Consider the following 25,226-nt stretch of genomic DNA (forward strand, 5'->3'; position numbering starts at 1 on the left):
TAACAGTTGTATGAGCCCCTAATAAAATGTTAAAAAAAAAAAAAAAAAGAAAGAATTCCCAAGAAAATAGCTATACATCTGACTCAGAGCAAATAGTCTAGACTGAAACAGGAAGACGAAAAGCTGAAGAAGGGGATTTCAAAGGGGAAGAAAACTAAGAAAAAAGAAAAATATAAATATACAGAAAAAAAGTACATATACCACTTGGCTCAGTATCTCACAATCTGATAAAACCTGATTTGGAACTCAACCTAAAACCGTAACAACATTATAAGGAAAAAATGAAACTTAAGGATATTTAATTCTTTTAGAAATATAATTTGTTGTGTTTGACAGAATGAATGCATGAATGGATTGTGATAAGAGTTGTATGAACCCCTAATAAAATGATTTATTTAAAATAAATAAATAAGACACACCCCACCACCAAAAAGAAGAAAAATTTGTAAAAAAATACTAGGTAAATGCTAGTACAAAAATACTAGCATGCAGAAATACTAAGGCAAATACCAGAGGAACTGAACTTTTGAAAGGTTCTCTTTGGGGGTGGATATTGTATTTGGTTGTAAACTTGTTAGTACTACATGATTTTTAAAAGACCATGCATGTGCAAGGGGGTTTCAAGAGTTCATGGAAAATTCCTGTATTTTCCATTACATTTTGCACAAACATTTGGAAGCCCTCATGCATTACAGTGATAAAAGTTACTTAACTCAAAGGAAGGCAAAAGAGCAATAATCAGACTGTGAGTTTCAAGGTAAGAAAAGAAAACCGGTCAACACTGCATGCCGTTTAGGGTGCTACATTAAAAAGTAAGAGAGTAGGGAAACGTCTACATATTCCTATTATCTTGACATAGTAATGAAAGGCAGCTGGATTAGGGCTCTAAATGAAAATTAGCTGGCCAAGCCATAATAAAGGGGTTGCAAAGAAACCAGGCACACACCAGACACCTATGGGGACAATCCAAAGCTGAGCATGTGTAGACTATGGTCACCTAGGTGCAGGTGAAGGTCAACCTTGACCTTCACCGGGCAACATCACAGTTGCCCCTGACCTTAGGCCAGTGGTTCTTAACCTTCCTAATGCCGCGACCCTTTAATACAGTTCCTCCTGTTGTGGTGACCCCCAACCGTCAAATCATTTTCTTTGCTACTTCCTAACTGTAATTTTGCTACTGTTATGAGTTGGGCAACCCCTATGAAAGGGTCGTCCACCCCCAAAGGGGTCACGACCCACAGGTGGAGCACTGAGAATGGCAATACCCTCCACCACACGCCCTCAAGCAACGGAGGAGGGAATGGAAGCAGGGCCCGAGGGCAGGCACGCTCTGCGCTGCACGCTGACTCCCAGCTCTCCTCCAGTGCTCTTTTCACGGGGCTTCCCCTGAAATGGCCATTTTCAGTCGCAAACTTTCCCACAGCCGCAGCCATGCAGCCTTGCTCACTTTCCAGAGATAGCATGTGCTACCTGAGACTGCACTACCCCAAACTTCCCTTTCCCGCATAAAAGTTACTTGGATTTACAAAAGTGCTTCCGCCATGTGAATTCTTTCAGGGTTGAGAAGCAAGAACCCAGGCAAACCATTTCCGAAACCTAAGTTTGCTTTCCTCATTGCAAACAGAAATTTGCTTTATTAAGCACAGACACACTAAGGATGAGAAGTTATCAGCAGAACTATCTTTTGCAGCTCTAGTTCCTTACCTTTCACACATAAAGGTTTTGTCAGATTTTCTATCAGCATTCCTGCTCAAGCTAAACTCCCTATCACTGGAGAGGCTTGTCTTCTGGTTTGTCTCACTATAGCTGCTCAAACTGAAGTTATGAGTCAGCATTCTGATATATATATATTTAATATATATACTTAATACACACACACACACACACACGCACGCACATATGAGGGGGTACCCCCACAATGGAAAAAAGCTCAGCTGGATGGAGCTCTCATAGTAAGCATTTTTCTCACTACTAGAGCATCGGGCAACTTGCTCTGAGTCGGTGCACCCAGTGGCGTCACCTGAGAAGGTTCTCTCTGGTCACAGTGAATTTTTTTTGTAAAAGTGGTTTCGCTTGACTCCCGTTTTCGTGATGGCCGATTTAAGAGAAAAGCATGTGCCTGTGAAATTTTGTTTCCTGTTCAGGAAAAATGCCGAAGAAACTGTTGTCATATTGAACAGAGCTTATAAGGACAGAGCTATGGGAAAAATGCAAGTGTATGAGTGGTTTTCTCATTTCCCACAGGTGAAATGTCGATTGATGACCAACCTCATTCTGAACACCTGTTAACTTCCTGAACGGATGAAAATGTTGACTAAATTCATGTACTTGTGCTCAAAGACTTACAAGGGATCAGTGAAGAGATGGGGAAGTTATCTGAACTACCTTGTTGCTCGTTTAACAGAAGATTTGGGAATGAGAAGAGTCGCTGTGAAATTTGTGCCTCAGGTTCTGATCAGGAAAAGGAGCGTTGAGTAGAAACATGGCAGGCTTTCTTTGACAGAACAGCTCAGAAGTAACCCAAACTTTTCCCCAAGGTCATTATTGGTGATGAGACATGAAGCTATAAAGACCCTGAAAACAAACATCAATCAAGCCAGTGGAAGACGCCTTCATCACCTTGCCCCTCCTAAAGCTCATCAAGTGAAATCAAAGATCAAGATGCTCATTTGCTTTTTTGATGTGAGGGGGATAGTGCATTTGGAGTTGGTTCCACCAGGTCAGACTGTTAATCAAGCTTTCTATTTAAAACTCCAGTGCCCCAGTTTCTGGCAAAAAACAGCATGCCTCTCTTGCCCCATGCACCTGACTTTGCTCCTTACAGCTTCTTTTTGTTTCCAGGAATGAAGAGGGACAGAAAAGGAAAGCAATTTGACGACATAAAAGAGGTGAAGAAAAAAACAAGGGAGGTGCTATCAGCCATGCAAACAGATGAGTTTGATAAATGTTTCCAAGAACGGAATCGCAGATTTGACAAATATATTATGGTGAGTACTTTGACAATAAGGTTGTTTTATAAAAATAGATAAATACATAACTTTGAAAAAAAATCTGCTGCTTTCTGGGTAGTCCCTCATGTGTGTATATACACGTGTACACACACATATACATATAGAAATCACTCAATATTTTAATTTTAATTTATTAGACCTAGCCAGTTGGTTTAACTATCTACCCCTAAGAAGTTACAAGATTTTCAGAATTCTGTGTTCATTGATTCCAGATCAGAAGTACTGGAGAAAATTAAGTTGTGAGCCTTTCTTTCCATCTGTCTACTCATCAGCTGTTTACTGAGTACCTATTTCATTACCAACACTATACTAAATAAGCACCAAGGATACCGAGACAAAACCAGTTTATGCAACCCCTCTCTTCACTGAGCTAACAGCTAAGGTGACAGGTAATGTGCAGTCATGGGGTGGCAGGGACCTCCTGCACCCTTGGACCTGGGCAGGCAGTGAGGATGATGCCAGGAAAAGTTTGTGGGGGCACAGGCTCCTAGGGTAGAATACAAAAGTGCAAACAGGAGGTGATGATTATCTATTAAAAACACTGAGGCTGAAAATAATAATAATAATAATAATTTATAATTTATCAAGGGGCCCTATGGGGGTGGACAGGGTGGGGAAGGAGCTGACACCAAGGGCTCAATAGAAAATAAATGTCTAGAAAATAATGATGGTAACATATGTACAAATGTGCTTGATACAACTGATGTATGGGTTGTTATAAGAGCTGTAAGATCCCTCGATAAAATGTCCAAACAAACAAAAAAACACTAAGGCGGGTGTTCAGGCTACAAAGGTTAATCAGAAACAGGCTCTCTAGATATTAAACACTGTTGATAAACAATGCAATCAATGAAGACACACATGTTCTTGGGTGGGAAGATTAACAGCGTACGGTCGGCTGTACCAAGACTATACAAATCATGGAGGGAAGCAGGTTTGTGACAGGCAAGAAAGGCTTGGAGTTATGGGTTCTTAGCAGTAGAACCGGGCACAAAGTTATGGAGATGTGGCATCAAAGCGCTTAGCACGCGAGGAAGCCGCATGTGGCTTGTTGGGCTGACACACAGGCTGCAGCAGAGAGGGGCAGCGGGGGGACTGCAGCAGGACGGCTAGAGGAGACCGTGTTAGGAAGGAAGCAGGAAGAAATTAATAGCATACTTGGCTACTAAGCCTCTGTATTTGTTTTTTCTCTGCAAAAGTTTGCTTATTTTCTGAGTGGTAAAAGTTTTCCATCCGTAAGAAATACTTTTTATACATTAAATATAGTAACTTGCCGTTGGAAATCAGTTTGGAAAACCCAATTTTAAGCTTTATTCATGATTAAAAGAAGTTTTAAAACTCAAACACTGCTTAGTTGATACCACTGTTTCCATTCCTGGAAAATCAGGATGGAAGGCCATTGCAGTATTATAATTACAAGAATAAAACAAAATAAAATGTGGGGAAGAGCTAAAGTAGATTCCAGGTCATCAGGAGAGGAGACGTGACAGTGTGTGACAGGAGACCTGCTGATGGGATGGCCAGTGAGTGCTCAGGCAACAAAGCCTGAGGACTCTCTCGAGCAGGAGCCCGAGCTGAGTCAGCTCATGGGGGAGGAGGACCCAGAAAAGCAGACAGTGAAGCAAGGCACTTCAACGCATCCACACAGCCCTCCAGAGCACTGTGCTAACGAAGATCAACAAGCCAGAAACCCCACCACCCAGGAGAGCTACAAAATCTTGTAGCTTGATTAAATCCATTAGAAAGTAACTTAAAAATATATATTTAACTTATTTAGTTGAGAGTTTATATATATCTATATTTCATTTCATTCCATAGTTCAATCACATCAAGCTGTACCATACAATTGCTACCACAATCAGCCTCTAAAATTCTCCTTCTTCCTGGCCTCCCCTCCCCCACCATACCCATATTCTACCTGCTATCACTACAGGCTCATCAACCCTGGGTTCCATATACGAAAAGACATCACACAATAGAAAGTAACTTTAAGACTGCAGGAATTATAATTAATTTTAACATATCTATGACTTTGATAAGTAAATAAACGTCAGTTAGCAAACTGAATTTCATTTTGATCCTACAAGGCTCAAATTAATTTAATACCCTGAATAAACTCCTTAACTTCTCTCTTTAGCACAGCTACTTTGTCCTCTGATTTCTGTGGCCAACAAACAAAGTTGACCGAATGCAGCAAGTTTAATGAACATCTTTAGTTGTTTCAACTTCTCTCTACTTATATTTGGCTTTTAAGAGATTACAATGGCTTGATGTTGGCATGAGATATTTACAAAGCTGATGAGAAAATCAATGTGAATAAAATACAGACATCTAATCTTATTAACCTGTATGTGAAAACAACACAAAACAAAAATCTACATCCACATTGGGTCTGGAAAACACATTACTCACCTGCGACCACATTCTGAATATTTACCAATATTTTTTAATATTAAGGCAGCTGTTAGTCGGATGTGTTTAGTTATTGGTCCCTCTTTTTCATCCTTAAAAAGAGAAGGAAATAAAAGAAAAAGAATAAAGATCTAAGCCATACAGTGCTCAGAACATTACGGAGAAAGCTCTCAAGGCTGGCTTACTGTAAAATCTCGAAAGACAAGGTTTCTTGAACCTCTCCTAAGAGCCATCAATGCCGCACTGGGATGGTTCACAATGACCTTTTGTGCTCTCGGAGTTGAGCTGGTACCCCCTACAGTTGGCTGCCTAAATTGATCAGAGAGAGGATGAGATCGTTAAATGCTGCTGCAGACAGACTTACATTGGGCACAAAGGGACTAAAAGCCCTCAAAATTTAGTATGAATGTTCATGCTTTGCGTCAGCCTTGGCTAAAGGGCTCTGTGGATCTAGCTTAAGCTTCTTCACACCTTTTATTCCCAATGTATGAATTTTAAAGCAAGCCACAGATGCCCCAGTGTGGTCCATCATTAAAGTACTTTGCTGGGTAAATACACAATCAAAATAAGCATGACATGACAATAAGACGTAATGAATTTTCCAACTCTGACTGTAATGTGAAGATGGCAAGAAAAAAGAAAACAGCCTACAATTTGAGTTGTAAATGGTTATTTATGAAAAGTGCCCAAGGGAAAATAATAGCACCTACGAATGTACTGGGATAGATCACCCTGGCAAGGATAACCTATCATAATAATTACTTTGCTACACAATCTTATTTTTCATCATTTAATTTCAATCAATCCTTTCAATAAAGTCTACAGTCATGTACAAAAATGGAGAAAGGAGGGGCTGTAGAAATAAGTTTTATATAAAGTCAGATTTCAAACTCGTTCTACCATCTCTATTTCTGACTCTATTGTGTTCAGTGTGACTTGGAATATTTTACTTTCCTTTGCTTTTAGGGTAAAATCCAAACTCAGTAATATGAGTACTCTTGTTAATTTTTCCTTATTCTTTGGGTCTCAGCTCAGGTATGCCTTCTACTAGATAGCTTTCATTGTTCTCCTAGATTAGCTTAAATGGGCTCACAACACCTTGTCTCTATCATTTTACTACTCATTATGGAGCCTTAAGAATGGTAACAAAGGGCAAGGAGGTGCAGTGGTGAAGTACATAGCTGCTAACCAGAAGGTGGGTGGTTCTCAACCTCCCAGCCACTCCAAGAAAGCAAAGTGTCAACCTGCTTCCATAAAGACTTCAACTCAACTCACTGCCATCGAGTCCATTTCGACTCTTGACTCAGTGACACTGTAAGACAGGGAATAACTGCCCTGTGAGTTTCCAAGACTGCAACTCTTTACGGGAGTAGCAAGCTTTGTCTTTTTCTCAAGGAGAGAGTGGTGGTTTCGAACTGCAGACCTTGCAGTTATCAGTCGCACTCAGAAAATTCTATGCCATCAGGGCTCCTCCATAAAGACTTACAGTCTTGTAAAACTTACAAATAGCCCAGATGGTGCTGCGGGTTTGCGATGGGCTACTGACTCAACATCAACAGATTTGATGAATCCTGGCTTTAAAAATGGAAAAAGGTATCTTGGTTACTGTTATAATTTAGTGCCTAGCATGATGCACATTCTCACTAAATAGTAACAGAACAAAGTATCTAAGTAGCTTCTGTGTTTCCATGCTTTTCCGTCTAGACTTTCTATTCTATGAGGTTATAGAGTCTTGCTTTAGAACTGACTGTGTGTGGCAGGCTCTCATTAAATGGTGCCAAACTAATTTAATTCACTATTAGGAAAGTCAAAGTACTTAGGTTCAGTTAAAATAAGAGATCCTACTTAAGTATAATAACGATCCCTAGGAATCTCTGATCAACTCAAAACCAATTAAATGTATTACAAAAGTATGCCAGGAAATAATAGGAAAAGGAATAATGATACTGTAAATATGACATTTATACTCTCATATAGGTCCCTCACTTCACCCTCATAGTCGTAGTTATAAAAAACAAATCTTTGCCATTCCTCAATACACGTTCAGTTAATCTCTCAAAGGGCAAAGCTTTTAGTTTACATATTTATATCATCTGTCATTATTTCCAATGACTTGTCTACAAAGCAGAATCACCAAATGCTAAAGGTACAGGGCACCTTATGTACCCAGCCAATGTGAGGAACGGTGTGGAAGTTAAGCAATTTGAAAGGGCCCCCCAGCTGGACTAGGGCCTGAGATGCTAATAAGTTGCCGTGTTTTGTCTTGTTTCTTGATTTTCATTTGTGTGTACAACAGGAAGAACACAGATTTTCCTTACTTGGTAGAAGATTTTTGACTTCCTGCTTGTCCTGGTTCATCCTGTTTTAATCCTGCAAGCAGGGCATCCTTTGAACAGTGCTTATCCTTTTTTGAGAGAGTCAGAAAAGAATACTCATCAAGCTCTTCACTCCAACCCGAGGACTTACTATGTAAACAGTATTAAGAAGTAGTACCTGTAAGTGGGTAATAAAAGAAAACCTTTGTCGTTGGAAAGGCTCACAACCTTCCCAAAGACACTGCCCTGGATAGACATCTTTTCCTCCATGTTCAGTTGCTGCGTGGTAGAAAACCTGCGAGGGTGTCTGAAACCACCTGCAGAAACACACATGGTAAAACATTATCTGACACTTGAATGAACTTTCCCCCAGTTTTACTGGCACATAACCCACATCATACAATTCGATCTGAACATATTCTTTATAATAGGAAACATGTTCTTCTTAATACAAACTCTAGGAAAATCTACACACACACACAAATATAAAACAAAACATTTCCATTTCAATGACTGTTGCATGTACAACTCCTTGGCATCAGTGTCCTTTACCTTATTGTGCAGTCATCAACAGTAGCTGTTTCCAAATTTATTTTATTCATTCTTAATAGAAACTCAGGAGCCCTGGTGGTGTAGTGGTTACAAGTTGGGCTGCTAACTGCAAGGTCAGCAGTTTGAAACCACCAGTCAATGCTTGGAAGAAAGATGAAGCTCTCTACTTCCGTAAAGACTTAGTCTTAGAAACTCACTCAACAGAGATATTAAGATGTGTAAATAGGGAAAATCTCTAGCTGACCTAATTTCAAGCTAAAATTATTTCTGAATTTTTTTCTCTGTGGATCTAAGTTTAATTATTTAACAGTAGATGTAAATAAAAAATAAATTTATTTTTGGCTTAATACTCTTCTCTCTAAAATCCTTAATTTCAGAGAGTTTGGCTAAGAATATATATTTTTTCCCCCTCTTGGCTGTAATTTGGTTAAGAATATCTTGAAAGTAAATGAAATACCATCTTAAAGTAAAGTACAACATCTCCTTATAAACAAATGCCCTAATGTATTGTACTTTAGAAGCTTCTCAAGTGCTATTTAGATTCCTCATTGCACAGAGTCAGACCGAACAGATCCAGTCTAGTAATCCAGATGCTATAAAAGGTGGTGGGGTTGTTATTAGCTGCCATCAGGTTGGCCTGACACATGCAGAGCCCGACACAACAGAATGGAATTTAAAGCTGCCAAGTGCTGGGCCAATGCCCCATCAAGTTAGCTGCAGACTGAACCACAGTGACCTACAGAGTTCTCAAGGGCTGTTTTTCAACACCACACTGTCCACTCTTTCTTCCTAGATCGTCTTAGTATGGACATTTAACCAAACTGAATCCAGTGAGCATCATAGCAACACACAAGCCTCAACCATCTGGACACAGGCTTGTCCCACGTGGAGGCCAAGAATTCTACCACTAAATCACCAGTACCTTCCATATATTTTGGTAAGCCTGACTTTGGAATCCAGGTAGCAGAGACTACACTAAACATTCAATAGTTCAAGCAGTTGGACAAACAGCATCTTTAAGATTTATTACAGAGAACTCATACACATATCATTAAAAAATCATTTTATTTGGCTGTCATATAAACAAGTCTATACTAAGCCAATTTTAATGTACAGTATATATCCAATACTTAAAAAAATTGATATTCCTCCTGGAGACAATACTCAAAATATGTATAATAAAGAAGTCATTATAAAAGATAGAGTCTAAAATAATTGTTATGCATTTCATTCATATTCTTCCATATAAGTACTTACCAAAAAGTTCACTGAGAAACTCTGATCATTGAACATATTTTTAGTATTGGAATTTCTAATCATTTTTAGTACTTATGAATGAGGCTGTCATTAATATGAAATAAAAGTATAACCTGAGCTCTGTAATATACACTACCGACTGTCTAAATATACATGGAGGAATTTCTTAGTATGCTTTTAAGACTTTACCAAAATACAATTAAATCATTAACTGAAATTTACATCTTCTATACACACATTGACAAACACACACAATTCAAATATATTACTTTCTGTCACTAGTAAAAATTATTTCTATTTCTAAACTATTTTGTAATACATAAATATTATCTATCAACTTATTTGTAATAAAGATAATGGATGATTTACCAACCACAGTGGGGAAAGGCTGCAGTTTTTCTTTAAATCTTTATTATTATCTATATGGTACTGTGTGTATATGTGAGAGAGTCAGAGATTTTAAGATGCCAGAATTTATAAAAGCGCTCCTCCCGCTCTACCTATAGACAGACAGCACTGAGCACAGAGTCGTCTGGTCGTCCCAGGCTATCTCCCTCTAAAGATGTAACAACGAGGGTCAGATAAGTCATTGCTCATTTGTGTCACTTCAACATAAAGTTCTAATATAACTGCAGGAAGCTAGTTGTAATGGCCATTGAAAGATAAAAAACAGTTAGGGTTCCCCAATCCATCTACATACAGTATGTTATTTTAAAAGTTCAAGTAAAATTATAAAGAAAGTCAATAAAAGGCAGACACTGAGTTTTCAGAACCCTTTTAGAAATATTCCCTGCCTTCCCACTGCAGAACTAATAAACAAACATCTCATTTCAGGAAACAGGGAATATTCAAAAGAGTAAATGAAAATAAAAATCCCCATGTGATTCAGTTGCCCAGACCACGAACATTTTGGTATTCCTTTCAGCATTGTTTCTGTGCTTATGTGCTTTAAAACAAAACAGACGGACACATTTTATGTACTGCTGCTACTGCTGGCCAATATAATGCTTTTGCACAAACTAAGAGAACACTCTTTCTTATGATAGTTTACTGCCATCTGCTGAAAATTTTTAATAAATTTGCAATTGAAGACCTGTGCAATGTGAATGTACCACCTCTGATGTGCACAACCATCCACAGCAGCGCTACGCAAACAGCATTTCTCTGAAACTCACTTTAACCCGCACAAAACCTGCAGCTGGACAGTCGATCCAACCCACGGTAACCCCACCAGATGGAGTAGAACTGCCCTATGAGGCACTGACAGGAGCAAGGGTTCCCCAAGGGTGTGGGAAGTGAGGAGGGTAGGGGCAGGAAGGAGGGAGAGGAGAGTTGAGAGCACTGATGATGGTCCCAGTGGGTCTCAACCTGTGGGTCGCGACCCCTTTGGTGGTCGAATGGCCCTTTCACAGGGGTCGCCTGATTCATAACAGTAGCAAAATGATAGGTATGAAGTAGCAACAAAAATAATTTCATGGTTGGGGGAGTCACACAACATGAGAACTGTATGAAAGGGTCACAGCATGAGGAAGGTTGAGAACCACTGGTATAGACCCGTCTGATGGGAGTGAAGAATACAATTGTATGGGAATGGATATATTAAAATGAGTAAGATATGACAATACAAATATTAAAAAAAATTGTTAAAGTTGATTTTAGTCACACACATACAGAAAATTTATTCTATTAGTGCTTCCTTACCTTCCCCTTTTTCTACTTATATCTTCTATTGTTAATCAAACTTTCCTTCAACTGGATTTAAAAAAATCAACAGATAGTCACCCCTTCCATGGTTAGGTCCTTCACTTATGCACTAGATTCTATTTCTTCATAAATTATACTCTCTATTTTCTTCTCTCCTAAATCTTACTTTTAAGTGTTAGTGATTAGTCCCGCTCATGGCTGCTAAAATGACTGCAGTTAAAGTGCAATGTTTTTTCTGAATACAAGTACGGTGCTCTTGTAAATGAAACACTGCTGTCCCCATCTACAGGAATGACTTCTTCCTCTCAGCTTCTCTGCCAACGCAGTCCAGAGTCAAAGGAAAGGGTAGGAGCAACAACAGACTGGTTTAGCTGGCAAAGCAGTGGGGAAGAGACAAGTTTTTGTTTTTAAATCTCCTTCAATTTTAAATCTCACATGAGGAACTAGATGCACATTTCCAGATCCTAGCTACTCAAAGTAGATTAAAACACTTTCATCGTATGTGCTTGACGCAGTTGATGTATGGATTGTTATAAGAGCTGTAGGAGGCCCCAATAAAATGGTCTTAAGAAACCAACCAACCAAACAAACAAACAAAAACTTCTGACCTAAAATAAAGCCAAGAACCATTACTTTATTGGTGTAATTTATACTAATATTATTAATTACTATTATATTTCCTTCTATCAAGCAGACCTTCTTAGGCTTTATAAGTACATAAATAAGTGAAATAAATTAGGCACACTCCTTCTAACACTTTAATAGTTTATTCTTTAAAAAGCTACGACCTGCTCATAGAGTGTTTTAATACTTTACCATTTAAAAGAATAATTTAAAAATAGACACACAACAACAAAAAAAGTGACACATAACTACAAACTAAAACTGTTCATGAAACACTAAGGCATAAATAAGAGGGCTGAAAATAGCCCTTTGGGGCATAAAAGTTAATTTGGCATTTTCTTAGTTGCTCAAGTTTTGGGTATGTTACTTTCTCTTTTGCACTTAAAAAACGGCATATAATTCACATATACAATTCAATAGTTCAATCATATTAAGATGCATTATACAATCACCACAATCAAGTTTAGAACATTTTCTTCTTTCTTTTATTTACTGTTGTTAGCACCCCATATGCTCGCAATCTCCTCTGCCATGTCCCTAGGTAATTATTAATCCAGTTACTTAAATTGTCTCTGTAGCTTTACTGACCCTGAATTTCATATACAGAAAGTCACACAAAACAAAATTAAGAAAACAACCAACAAAAATCCCAACAGTGACAAAAGTGGAAAATAATCTCTGTAAAAAAAGAAAGAAAACACTAAAAACTGGAGCAAATTTAAAATGGGCCAAAACAATTCCTCCCTCATTGCAAGAACACTTTGTTCTATTAAACTGGCATTCCATAATGCTCACCTTCCCGACACGATCACTGAAAACAAAATGGGTGCATAAGCAAATGTGGTGAAGAAAGCTGATGGTGCCTGGCTATCAAAAGATATAGTGTCTGGAGTCTTAAAGGCTTGAAGATTATCAAGCGGACATCTAGCTGAGAAGCAATAAAGACCACATGGAAGAAGCACACCAGCCTCTGTGTCAATTGGATGAGGTATCAGGCATAAAAGAACAAAACATCATGTCATTGTGAATGAGGGGGAAGGGCAGAGTGGAGACCCAAAACCCATCTGTAGGCAACTGGACATCCCCTTACAGAAGGGTTGCAGGGAGGAGACGAGCCAGTCAGGGTGCAGTGTAGCAACAATGAAACATACAACTTTCCTCTAGTTCCTTTTTTTTTTTTTAATACTCTAGTTCTTAAATGCTTCCCTCCCCCGGCCCCCCACTATCATGATCCCAATTCTACATTACAAATCCGGCTAGACCAGAGCATGTACACTGGTACAGATAGGAATTGGAAACACAGGGAATCCAGGACAGATGAATTCCTCAGGACCAGTGGTGAGAGTGGTGATACCGGGAGGGTGGAGGGAAGGTGAGGGAGAAACGGGGAATGATTACAAGGATCTACATATAACCCCATCCCTGGGTGATGGACAACAGAAAAGTGGGTGGAGGGAGACATCGGACAATGTAAGACATGAAATAATACTAATTTATCAATTATCAAGGGTCCATGGGGGGAAGGGGTGGGGAGGGAGGGAGGGAAAAAAATGAGGAGCTGATACTAAGGGCTCAAATAGAAAACAAGAGGAGCTGATACTAAGGGCTCAAATAGAAAGCAAATGTTTTGAGAAAGATAATGGCAACAAATGTACAAATTTGTTGACACAATGGATGGATGTATGGATTGTGAGAAGAGTTGTATGAACACCCAATAAAATGATTTTTAAAAATGGGTCAAAAGGGAGATCAAATGATACAGTGTTACATTTTAACCTAACTGCATCTGCCACAATCAATTTTACAATACTTTCTAATAGCAAGACTATTCATGTCCCTGGATTATGGTCAGAGGGAATTCACTGGAGGCATAATCCATGTGGGGACTCTGCAAATGGAATTTGGGCTCCCACTGTCATACATAGCCTTCCCAAAACTCGGTGCTCAGAATTTAACCTCTGATACTGGTCCTTCGCCTGGATTTGGATTTTATTATTTATAATGCTTGGGTCACACAGGCTGGTGTGCTTTTTCTGTGTGGACCTGGTTGACACATTATTTTTCTTGAGTGACCAAAAACCATTCCACATCTCCCTGTTGCCCCCCACATCTCTCTTAATAGCCCCCCACCTTCAAAAACTTTTTAACTTTCTTACAATACATATCTATTGTCACCAGAAATATTCTCTAGTTTAAGAATAAGACAGTTACATAAATGTTAATTCTATTCGTTAAAAACAGACAATATTCTATAGGAAAAGATATATCAAAGCTACGCACTATTTTATAATCAAGAGAAAGTTAACAACAACAAAAATGCTCACACAATGGTAGCAGACTAACCAACTTTTTGGGGGTGGTGGTGGTAGGGAAAAACCTCACTTCTAACGTTATATACAGATTTAAGAATCACAAAAAAAAGTGGAGGTGGAACTAACCTTACCATTGTTTTTGTATGCCACTGGGCTGATTCACATTCACAGTGACATCACCTGACAGAGCAGAGCTGTCTTAAGAGAGTTTCTCCATGGCTGTGATTTTGACAGAAGGAGGTCACTAGGTCTGTCCCTTCTCGGAGCTGCGGGGTGGGCTAAGTTAGTAAGAGTACTCGACCATTGCACCACCAACATTTTTTCATTTTACTGTTACAAGCAATTGATTTATGGCCTCGATTAGGCCTGAAAATTATAAATGCCAACTCAGAAAACAAACCAAATGAAACCCAAATTCACTGCCATCAAGTCAGTTTTTGATTCCCAGTGAGCCTATAGGACACAGAGTGACAGTGACACTGCTGACCTTGTGGTTATCAGCCCAACTCATAAGCCATTACTTCATCAGGGCTCCTTGGTAAGTGGGTAGACAAAATCAGAACTAGTGTTCTTGGAAGCTAAAACCTGCTGTGGCTATAGGAATGAATTCTCCACACTCAGCTTCTTTGCTACAGTCAATCCAGATTCAAAATCACAGGTTAACAGTAAGACGTCGCTCATTCTTTCATGATGCCTGAGAAATATAGTACATCTGTAGTTTCCTCTCCTAGAGTGGTGTAGGCAATTTTGTGTTGAGTTGTTATCTGTAAGGTCAGCAGTTTAAACCCAACAACTACTCTGCAGGAGAAAGATGAGGCTTTCTGCTCCTGTAAAGATGTACAGCCCGAGAAACCCACAGGGGCAGTTCTATCAGCCCAACCGGGTTGTTATGCTAACTGATTTAACGCCAGTGAATGAAAGGTTCATGGAACCTCTTATCCCATTTTTAGTACACACTGGCATCTTATGGGAGGCTGTTTAACTGCACCGGAATCTGAATATCTCATCTCACTAACCCCAGCACCAGAGACCGCCCCCCCACCGGGCCCAGGAACACTTGTAACAAAACCTGTATTATCACCAAAAAATTCCCCTTCCCATTTTATTAAACATGCCTTCCATATATTGAAACGTATGGTTTCAACAAAAAAAATCAAGGCAAAAAATAATTCAGCCTTGAAAGAGTTAATTAGCTTAGTATCTCAGGCAAGGAGTTAACAAATACTTGCCTTTTTGTATAGAATGGCCCATCCTGCCTCTTAATGTTTCAAATCAGGGGGAACACCACACACTAGAAGGGGAGGTGTAGGTGTTTCAGATGCAGGGCAGACAACATTTTCCACTACAAGGATCCTTTTCACTTTCTTCTGTTCTCCTTCCTTTTCTTTAGATGCAACGAGAGAGGACACAATTTCTGTATTTGCTCTTTGATTCTCGAGCACCAACCTTTCTTCCAATCTTACTGATTTGTAAAGCAGCCTCTATCTATCTATCTATCTATCTATCTATCTATCTATCTATCTATCTATCTATCTATCATCAAACTCACAGTTGACCCTATAGGACAGGTAGAATTGTCCTTTTGAGTTTTTGGACTTTAAATCTTTATGGGAACACACAGCCTCATCTTTCTCCCAAGGAGCAGCTGTTAGGTTCAAACCACTGACCTTGAGGTTAGCAGGTCAATGTATAATCCACTATGGCACCAGGGCTTCTATTACACACAGTAAACTAAATAAACATATTCTGAGGAACCCTGTTTAAAAAAAAACAACCAACAATATGCCTGTGCACTTTCCACTAAGAACAACAGTGAGTATGGCACAAGCCTCGGGCAATGTTTCCGTCATCTTGTGCATAGGGTTGCTATGGGTTGGAACTGACTCGATGGCATCAAAGAACACCATATCCCGTTAAAATATTAATATTGGACTGTAATCACTGGTATTGAGTTGTACAATATAAGCAGTAAAATAACGGTATAATTAGTAAATTAGATAAGGTTTGGGGATAACATAAGCATATGAATGAATGTGAAACTTTAAATTCTTACTTGGACTCTTTGGACACTACATCATCCTCGACAGAGCTGCCTGTAACACATAGCACTTCCCTGTTAGGACGTCAGTGCTTTCTATGTTATCAGGGCAGTCACGTACACTCTCTTATTTGATTCCCACAGCTTCTCTTGGAAGAAGGTAGCATTATCTTGGTCTTATTGGTAAGAAACCGAGGTTTAAAAGTAAATTTGCCAGCGTCACACAGCTAAGTGTCGGAACTGGGATTTGAAAACAGGAATGTTAACGCAGAGCCCCTCAGGTGGTGCAAACTGGTAACTTGCTTGGTTGGTTCTGAAAGGTGAGAGGTTTTGAGTCTACCTGGAGGCGCCCCTGAAGAAACTCTCGGCAATCTCCATCACACACCTCAGCCCTGGAAAGCACTACAGGGTAAGTGCAGTTCTACTCTGACCTGTACAGGTTAGCCAGGAATTGGACCTGACTGGATGACCACAGTCTAACACTGGCATCTTGTTTCCCTACTAGATCATAACGTGATTGTTAACTTGGAAAACAAGCACAACATGCTTACATTCATTATGAGGCAATTAGGCACACCTTTATACACAGCATGCCTCCTGTGTAAATTTTAAACATTGTTAATACATATATTTAATGTTGGCAAGTAAATTCCTAAAGCACAGCAAGTTTATGACTGGTACACCATTTCTTTATCTGTGCAGGTTTCAAGGAATAAATAAGGTTATGTCTATTCTCAAACATACTAAATGACACTAAAACGGACATCACTTGGGCCAGTTCTGGTGGTATTTCAATTTTGACCTTTGGTGAGTATCTTTATGTAACTGGAGGCTTTGGTATCCAATGTGCAGAAGAATAGAGTAAGGGGGGGTGGGGGTGGGAAACTGCAGCCACCTTAGAATGAAATTAAGACCTATCTTAATAACTTTTTTATTTTGGCAGTTCAGTAGTTATGGCTCAAGACATGTCCCAAACTAATGTGCCAAAAATATGATGACAAACAGTTCCTTGGGTTATGAACCAGATTATGTTCCTAAGTGTGTCTTTAACGAGAATTGGTAGGTAAGGGAGAACAGATGGAAGTGGTCCTTACTGAGTCTTACTCTGGTGTCTAAGACAAGGCTCAGAGCCTTTTCAGGGATTTTAAAGCTGCATGCACAGCGAGTGGAGGTGCTTTCAATGGAAAGTGTGTTGAAAGTAGGGGTAGGGTCCATTGTTTCAGAATGAGGGAAAATTTACACAGCATTAAAAGGCAAGGATGGGAGAAAAGGGGGCTTTCTAGTCCCATAAAGTTATAGTCTCAGAAATCCACTGGGGCAGCTCTGTGAATTGGAATAGACTTGGTGACAATTGAGTCTTGAAAGAGTTGTCTATACATTAAATATTTGTAGCCCAGGAACTGATTGTACATGAAATTAATCTATAGAGTTAAAGACTCTTTATTACAAATTATATAGTAAATTTAGTAAAATAGTAATAATCAAGAGCATTTACAAAATCTTTTCTAAGTGTAAAAACAGAAGATGGTGAAAGTTATTATTTGAGTTGAAAATGCAAAATACCAAAAAGGTAGGTAAGGCAAGAACTGCTATGAAGAAATTCAAGGTAGTCAATCTTCGTTCAATACCCTCAACAAATATTAAGTCTTTTCTGTCCCAGGTATTAATTCTCTCATATGTGCCAGACAAATATGGAATAACTTTCAGAGAACAAATTATAAAACCTCTCTGAATATCTATTCTGGTTTGATGATCAAACAAGTCTGACAAAAGAGGCTACAAAATGAAGTTCAATTTTATTTTTCTTCTGGCATGTAATCTAAGATGTTGATCAATCAAATTACTTAACAATTTCAACGAACCTATCAATTTATCTAGAATTAAGGAGTCATTGCTGAAGGCAATTCATTACAGATTTCCATTCGGGTAGCCTAACTCATACATAATATTGGGTTAGTCTTTGTAGACACTTCTTTACACACAAATAAAATGTTTCTTATGATCAGTTTTTGTTAAATATTTGCTCTTCTCATTGAATATTTGAACTACATATTTGACATTTAGGTATTAGAAGAAATTAAGGAATTACAAATTCTAGCTACCTAGAATCCTTTATTCATTTGAAATACAAGGGCAATTCAAAAATAGAATTAAAAGATAAAAGAATTTTCCCATGAACTTTTTCAAGCACTTTTGTACATAGTGAAGTTGATGTTTGTCATTACCTTCTGTTATTTCCTGTTATACCACTTATATTCAAACCTTATTTTAATGCAAAAATATTACCCAAGGTTGTATGACAGGAAAAATAAGATGTTAGAAAACCTTTAAGGAAACTGAAATTGCCTAAGAATCAGCAGGAACCCAGTTGGTTGAACTTCAACATCACTTGCATTTATTTCCAGGTGGCCAAGGGTTATTACTTTTACTAGTACCAAGTAAACAATCCTGGTTCCTGAACAGAACAGAGCAGATTACCCACACAGGAAATGTCTGCTTAGAATAAAGTGAGATCCTCAAAGTTCCCAGGTTAATCTTTAATGTATAACTCTAAATATACAAATAATATAGTGTGTTTCTTGCAAGTGGAAATAGTTTTCATCTTCTGTGTAACAGTTCTTAACTCGAGAGCTGCAAGGAGTGATACATCTTAGAACAGTGGCTTTTAAATGTCTGGTAAACAGAAGAACCCTATTTTCACAGGAAACAGAAACAGTGATCCTACAGCTGCCACCATGGGTCTACTCATAGCAATCCTGTGGGACAGAATAGGCCCTCCTTAAGTTTCTGAGAAGCAGACACTCCCATCTTTCCACAGATGAGTGGCTGGTGGGTTTGAACAGCCAATCTTGTGGTTAGCAAGCCCAGTGTTTAACCCATGGTGCCATCAGGATTCCTATACACTCTATGGTTAAAGGCAAAATGGATGGTATCTTTCAAATTTTGCCACTATCCTACAATCACACATTCTCCGAACACTATAACCACAAGAAACACAGTCCCCAAAACACAGGTGAAGAGGGGATTGGAATTCTTAGTCACCCATTGTCATGAAGTATTTACCCCAATGACACAAAACAGACTGAAAGCCAATCATGTGATTAATAATAACATAAGGAAAAAGATAAGAATGATGAGTTCCAGTTTCCAGTCCAACATGTTCAACCTTGGAATGGTCATTCCTGTCTTCACCAAAAAAGGTTGAAGAAATTGAAAATGAACATTTTTTAGCTTCATCAGTGAATGGAGGTCACAGGGCAAACTCAATTCTTTGCCCGGAAAACCAAGGAAACAGGCCAATACAAAGGGGCAGATAACCTGGGGCAGATGTAATTGGCTCAGGCACCTGTAAGAACACTTACACAGTAGCTGACACATTGCTGTAGGCTGAGCAAGGAATAGCTTTGGATCTACAACTTCTTTGGGCATATTTTCTACTCCTGTAAAGAGTTAGTCTTGGAGACTCATAGGAACAAACTACTCTGTCCAGTGAGTCAGCATCGAAAGGCTGGCAGTGAGTGTGGTACTGGCTGGGTGTACTGCTGGTGTGTAGGGACATACTTTTCTCAGTTTTATCACCAAGGAGCCCTAACAGGTCGTTACGGTGAAGATCAGACCAAAAAATAAATCCTGTATCAGGCAGGAAGGGGAACAAATGACCATTTTGAAGTAAGTAGAGCTTTCTGTTCTTAAATATGGTTTGCCTCAAGGGAAACTACTTTACCACAACTTTATCAGATTTAGACCCACCCCAAATCCCACTATTATGGAGTTAATTTCAATTCATAATGATACTATTTTGGACAGAGTAGATCTACCCTTTTTGGGTTACTAAGAACTGTGAATCTTTATGGGAGCAGAAAGCCTCTTTCTTTAATAAAGAAAACAAAAAAGGAAGCCCCCTATTTCCAAAGTGAATGGTAGGTTCAAAATACTAACTTTCTGTTAGTAGCCCAACGCCCCACCCACCATGCCACCAGAACTCCCAGATGATTAGCCCCGAGTTAGTGCAGAGCCTGGATTTCATCCCGAGCTTGAACGTTAGTCCAAATGTCACCTAGAGTCCCCCACATTCACTTTCTGACCGCCAAGCTGCCAAAGTGAAGTCCCAGGAGGCAGGAAAGGACTGCAGCCCTGAATATTGAATACACAGGTACACAATCAAAGGATAGGTGAAGGAGGAACACACAAGGGTAGACAAAAGGAAGTTCCCCCTCAAGACCAAGATATACAACAGGAGAGAGCCATCTCCCTTGTCCTCCCCAATTCTGGCCTAATGGATAACAAAAGACCCCTCCTGAATGTATTTATCATAAAGCATTTGACAAAGATTTTGGAGAAGTTACTGTTTATGTTTATCTCATCACCAAACCACTACCTACTCTGTATTAAAAGAACAAAGTTTGTATGCCTTTTCAGACTCAGTCAGACATAGTTTTGATAATGTGTCAGTCCATTGCCCACGTTTTTCCTGAGAAGCATATGCCAAATAAAAACCTCACTATTACAATTTTGTGATGATTTCCCCCTCCCCCCAGGACAGCTTTAAGCAAAGGGGAATTAGGGAACCCGAGTCACCTTTAAGAGCCCTGGTACACTGTGGAGTAAGTGTTAAGACTGCTAATTAATGCAAAGTTGATAGTTCAAACCCATCAGTTGCTTCAAAGGAGAAAGTTGAGGCAGGGTGCACTCAGCAAAGATTTAAAGTCTGGAAGACCCTATATAATATATAAGGAAGCAATGAGTAAGACTTGACATGATGACAATGGGTTTTGGGTCTTTTCACCTCCCAGTTTCATAATAAGAGGTGGAAAGAAAAAAGGCTGAAAACGTATGAAAATCACAACCCAAGGAAATCAGGCCCACCCTAACAACCAAAGGCTATTTAACATTATGGAAAGCTCCTTCTCGCTACCACAGCCATCAGGCTCTAGTACAAAAATGGGTCACAACTGCGAGAGCCACAAGACAGACTCAATTAACAAGGAGTTTCTAGGGAAGCTTGAAAGTGACAGAAAATCAAAAAAGGAAAAGGGGCATACACACAACATACACAAAATCACGTGAGAGGGAATGGAAACTCCTTACCTCTACATACTCACAAAACACAAAACACAGCTGAACTGCTTCACAAGCAAACACAAAACCTCACACTGAAAAGTAAACAACATGCAAAAATCATTGGGTAACATAACCAGAGAGATGGATAGCTAAGAAAGAAACCGCTAAAAACAACAACAAAACACTGTAACAGAAATAACTGCCTTTGAGCGGCACTTCAAAAGACTGGATACAGCTGAGGAAAGAGTGGTGAAAGGTATGTCAACAGAATCATTCCAAATGAAAAGCAAATAGAACCAAAGAATGCTGAAAAAGAAAGAAAACCCAAACCATGACACAAGTGAAAAGGTATGACATAAATGATGGAAACAACAGGAAGAAAAAGCTAAAAGAGCAGGATAACTATTTAAGTTACTAATGGCTGAGAATTTTCTAAATTTATTGGCAGTCACCAAACCACAGATCCAGGAAGCTCAGATAAGTATAAAATAAAAACCTGCATGTAAACCTATCATATCCCAATTGTAGAAAATCAAAAACAAAGAGAAACTTAAAGGAGTAGAGGTAGGGGTGGAGAAAAACAAAATATCATATGGAATGACTCTTTAGAAACAATGCAATAAAAAATAAATGAAATGTTTAGTGTCAAGAGAAAAAGAACCAGTAGTCTAGCTATTTTTACCTAGGAAAATGATTCTTCGAAAGTAAGGGAGCTCTTGCCCTTTGCTTCCTTCTAGCTTGGATTCTGTGTCTGCCTCAAGGGGCAGCCCCACGTGGGTCTGAGATCCTGGGAGCACCTTGCTATGCTCCAACCAACCTTGAACTCACCCAACTCTGCACCCACCGATCTGTGATGTCCGTTTTCAGTTCCCCCTTTCTGTGACATTGGCCTGCAGCTCCTTGGGTCTAAAGAGGGCTCTGGCTAGCCTTGGACCCATGGATTTGAGATGGACTGGGCTGGGATCCCTTCTTGATATAAAGTCCTTTCTTCATACAAATATGAGCGTCAATGGGTTTCTTTCTCTGAACAACCCAATCTAAGGCAATGTGGTACTAAAGGAGTGGGGTTTCCCTAAGGATGGAGGGTTGTTGTAATCTGGGAGTTGGATTTTCCTTTTCCTTTGGTTAGCCAGAGGAGGTCAGTTAAGTTATCAAGAAAGGGCATGGGACGTGAACCTTTTGATTCCGAGAAGTTTTCCTTGGTTATTCTGAGCTGAAATAGCTGAAAGGAATATTAAATTGCAGCTCAGGGACGAAAAGTCACTTCTGCACTTCCCCAGGGAAAAAGCCATGATGACAGAGGTGGATACACCCAGCCACAGGCCTAAGGCCATAATATGTATATGAATGGAACAGTATAAGAGAATTTTGAACTTGGAGTGTTTTAAAAAGAATTTTGATTAGTATATGGCTATATTGGGAATACTGATTCTTCTACCTACTGCTATTGACATAAGGTGTGATACAAATGAACACTGGCTGTTTGCAAAACGGGCCTTTCTTTTGATAATGAAATCATACCAGGGTAGGGTGAGGCCTAAACCTAAGCACTTTTAAGTGGTATCTTATGAAAAGAGAATAGACAGAGATATATACAGAAGGAAGACCTACACCATGTGAGAAGGAAGACCTACACCATGTGAGCATCAGGCTACAGGCAAAGGAATGTCAAGGATTGCCACCAGTCAACAGAACCTAGAGGGAGGTCATACAAGAAACAAATAAGGAGTAGATCTTCATTTGGACTTTTGGCCTCCAGACCATGAGAAAATACATTTCTGTTCTAGAAAGTCACCACCACCCCAGCCCCCATGTCAAAGGAAAGGAAAGGAGCACTACCAACTAATAGAAAAAACAGGCAAAGGATCTGAATAAACATGTCCTCCCCAAAGGGGATATACAAACGACCAAAAAGCACATAGAATGATGCCACATCATTCGAGAGAAGGAGATGAAAACCATAATGAGCTATCACTTCACCCTCAGTCGTACGGCTCACATCAGATATACAGAAAAGAAATGTTGCCAGGAATATGGAGAAATTCGCTGCTGATGGGATTTAAAATGATGCAGGTGCTGTGGCAAATAGCTTTGCACTTCCTCAGAGTTTAACAGAGGTACCACATGACTCAGCAATTCTATTATGTACATATACTGAAAAGACTGACAAGAGGATCGCTAGCAGACGAATATACACCAGTGTTAACCACAGCACTAAGCACAATAAGAAAAAGCTAGACACAACCCAAATGTTGAACAGGTATATGGAAAAAGAAAATGTGATACAAAAGGGTAAGTGAAAAGTATGGAAACCAGGGGTCTGATTCAGACATGCACATGTGCATTCCAAGCATGATGTATTTAATATTTAAGCATGCCTCTGCAATCAGTGGGTGGCTGCAGACAACTTCCCTCAGTCTCACACTTGTCTTGGCTTCATTAGGGTGCCTTCAAATTGTGTGTGTGTGTGTGTGTGTGTGTGTGTGTGTTTACCATGGAAAAAAGACTATTTTGAGGTCAGGGCTAATACAAAGTTTTTAGCAAGATTCAAGTGGATATCTTCACAAATCACTGAAGCTTACTGGAATGCCAACAGTTTTTAGAATGGATCAAGCATTTTATGGAAGGTCGGGAAGAACTCAAAAGTGAACAAGGCAGGAAAGGCCGTCAACACCAAAAAATTTTAGAAGTTGGTGATGAAAAAGATCACAGAATTACCACTGATTTGAGAGATACTGATGTTGGAGCGCACGTGGTTCGGCATCTTTCATTTTAGGCGAGCATCTAGCCTCGGCGTGGTTTGGGCTGGACAGGCGACAGAAGGATGAACTAAGGTCAGCCAGTTCAAAGACCCGATCTTTCTTTCCCTCAGCCTTTTTAGCAGAATCGAAGCCCATGAAGCATGATTTTGGAACTAATTATAACTGGGTGAGAGTTCTAGATTTACCAATGCAAACCAGAGAGCAAGGGCCAATCCAAATAGTGGCTTTGAAAAGGAACTGTGGGGTAAGTTCAATTCAAGTCAGAGGTTGGCTTAAAAGGCTATGGTGACTGCTTTTGGGTATTCCAAAATGGGCCAGCCTATTAACTTTTTCAAATTACACAGGAAACATGGGGGCTTGCTATGATTCGGATTATTTAAAAATGACAAGTGCATTAGTGAGAAAAAAAGCTGGGAAGTTACATCAAGGAATTTGCCCAACATGACAATGCACCTGCTCATTTGAGGGTTCGCAGAAGTTGTCCTACCATAAATTTAACTGGGAAACCTTACCCAATCCACCTTACAGTTCTAATCTTGTTCATTCAGACTTCGTTTTTAAAAAATCATTTTATTGGGGCTCGCACAACTTTTATCACAATCCATACATCCAACCACGGTGTCAAGCACATTTGTACATTTGTTGCCATCATCATTCTCAAAACATGTGCTTTCTACTTGAGCCCAGGGTATCAGCTCACCCCCCTCCCTTCCCATACCCCTTCCCTCATGAACCATGGATAATTTGTAAATTATTATTTTTTCATGCCTTACACTGTCCGATGTCTCCCCTCACCCACTATTCTGCTGTCCGTTCCCCAGGGAGCGGGTTATGCGTAGATCCTTGTAATGAGTTCTCCCTTTCTACCCTACCTTCCCTCCACCCTCCCGGTATGGCCACTCTCACCACTGGTCCTGAGGGGTTCATCTGTCCTGGATTCCCTGTTTCCAGTTCCTGTCTGCACAGTGTACATCCTCTATTCAGACTTCTTTGTCCTCTGAACTCGACCTTTTAATAGGTAGGAGGATGAGCAGGAACACTGTCACGATGGGAAAAGTTTCTTTGGTTCAACTTTCCAGGCCTATTCCTCACTATCGTAATTGGCAATTTTCTTCAAGCTGTTTCATACTAACCCCCCACAGTTATTGTACATTAAAAAATGTATCAGGATGATCCTT

General features: G+C 39.5%; 1 protein-coding gene across 1 annotated transcript in view; it reads right to left on the reverse strand.

Annotated features, from left to right (window-relative positions):
* Positions 1–25,226, reverse strand: part of ARID2 (AT-rich interaction domain 2) — a 191,621-nt gene that overhangs the window by 8,949 nt on the left and 157,446 nt on the right. Inside the window, exons 15-18 of the mRNA XM_004711438.3 lie at positions 7,917–8,055; positions 7,742–7,827; positions 5,609–5,732; positions 5,424–5,515 (exon numbers count right to left, since the gene is read on the reverse strand). Of these exons, the coding sequence (XP_004711495.1) occupies positions 5,424–5,515; positions 5,609–5,732; positions 7,742–7,827; positions 7,917–8,055 (441 nt within the window). The remainder of the gene's footprint in view (positions 1–5,423; positions 5,516–5,608; positions 5,733–7,741; positions 7,828–7,916; positions 8,056–25,226) is intronic.

This window comes from Echinops telfairi, unplaced genomic scaffold (assembly GCF_000313985.2).
Source record: "Echinops telfairi isolate 266 unplaced genomic scaffold, ASM31398v2 ScPeMD7_12;HRSCAF=54, whole genome shotgun sequence".
NCBI classification, from domain to species: Eukaryota; Metazoa; Chordata; class Mammalia; order Afrosoricida; family Tenrecidae; genus Echinops; species Echinops telfairi.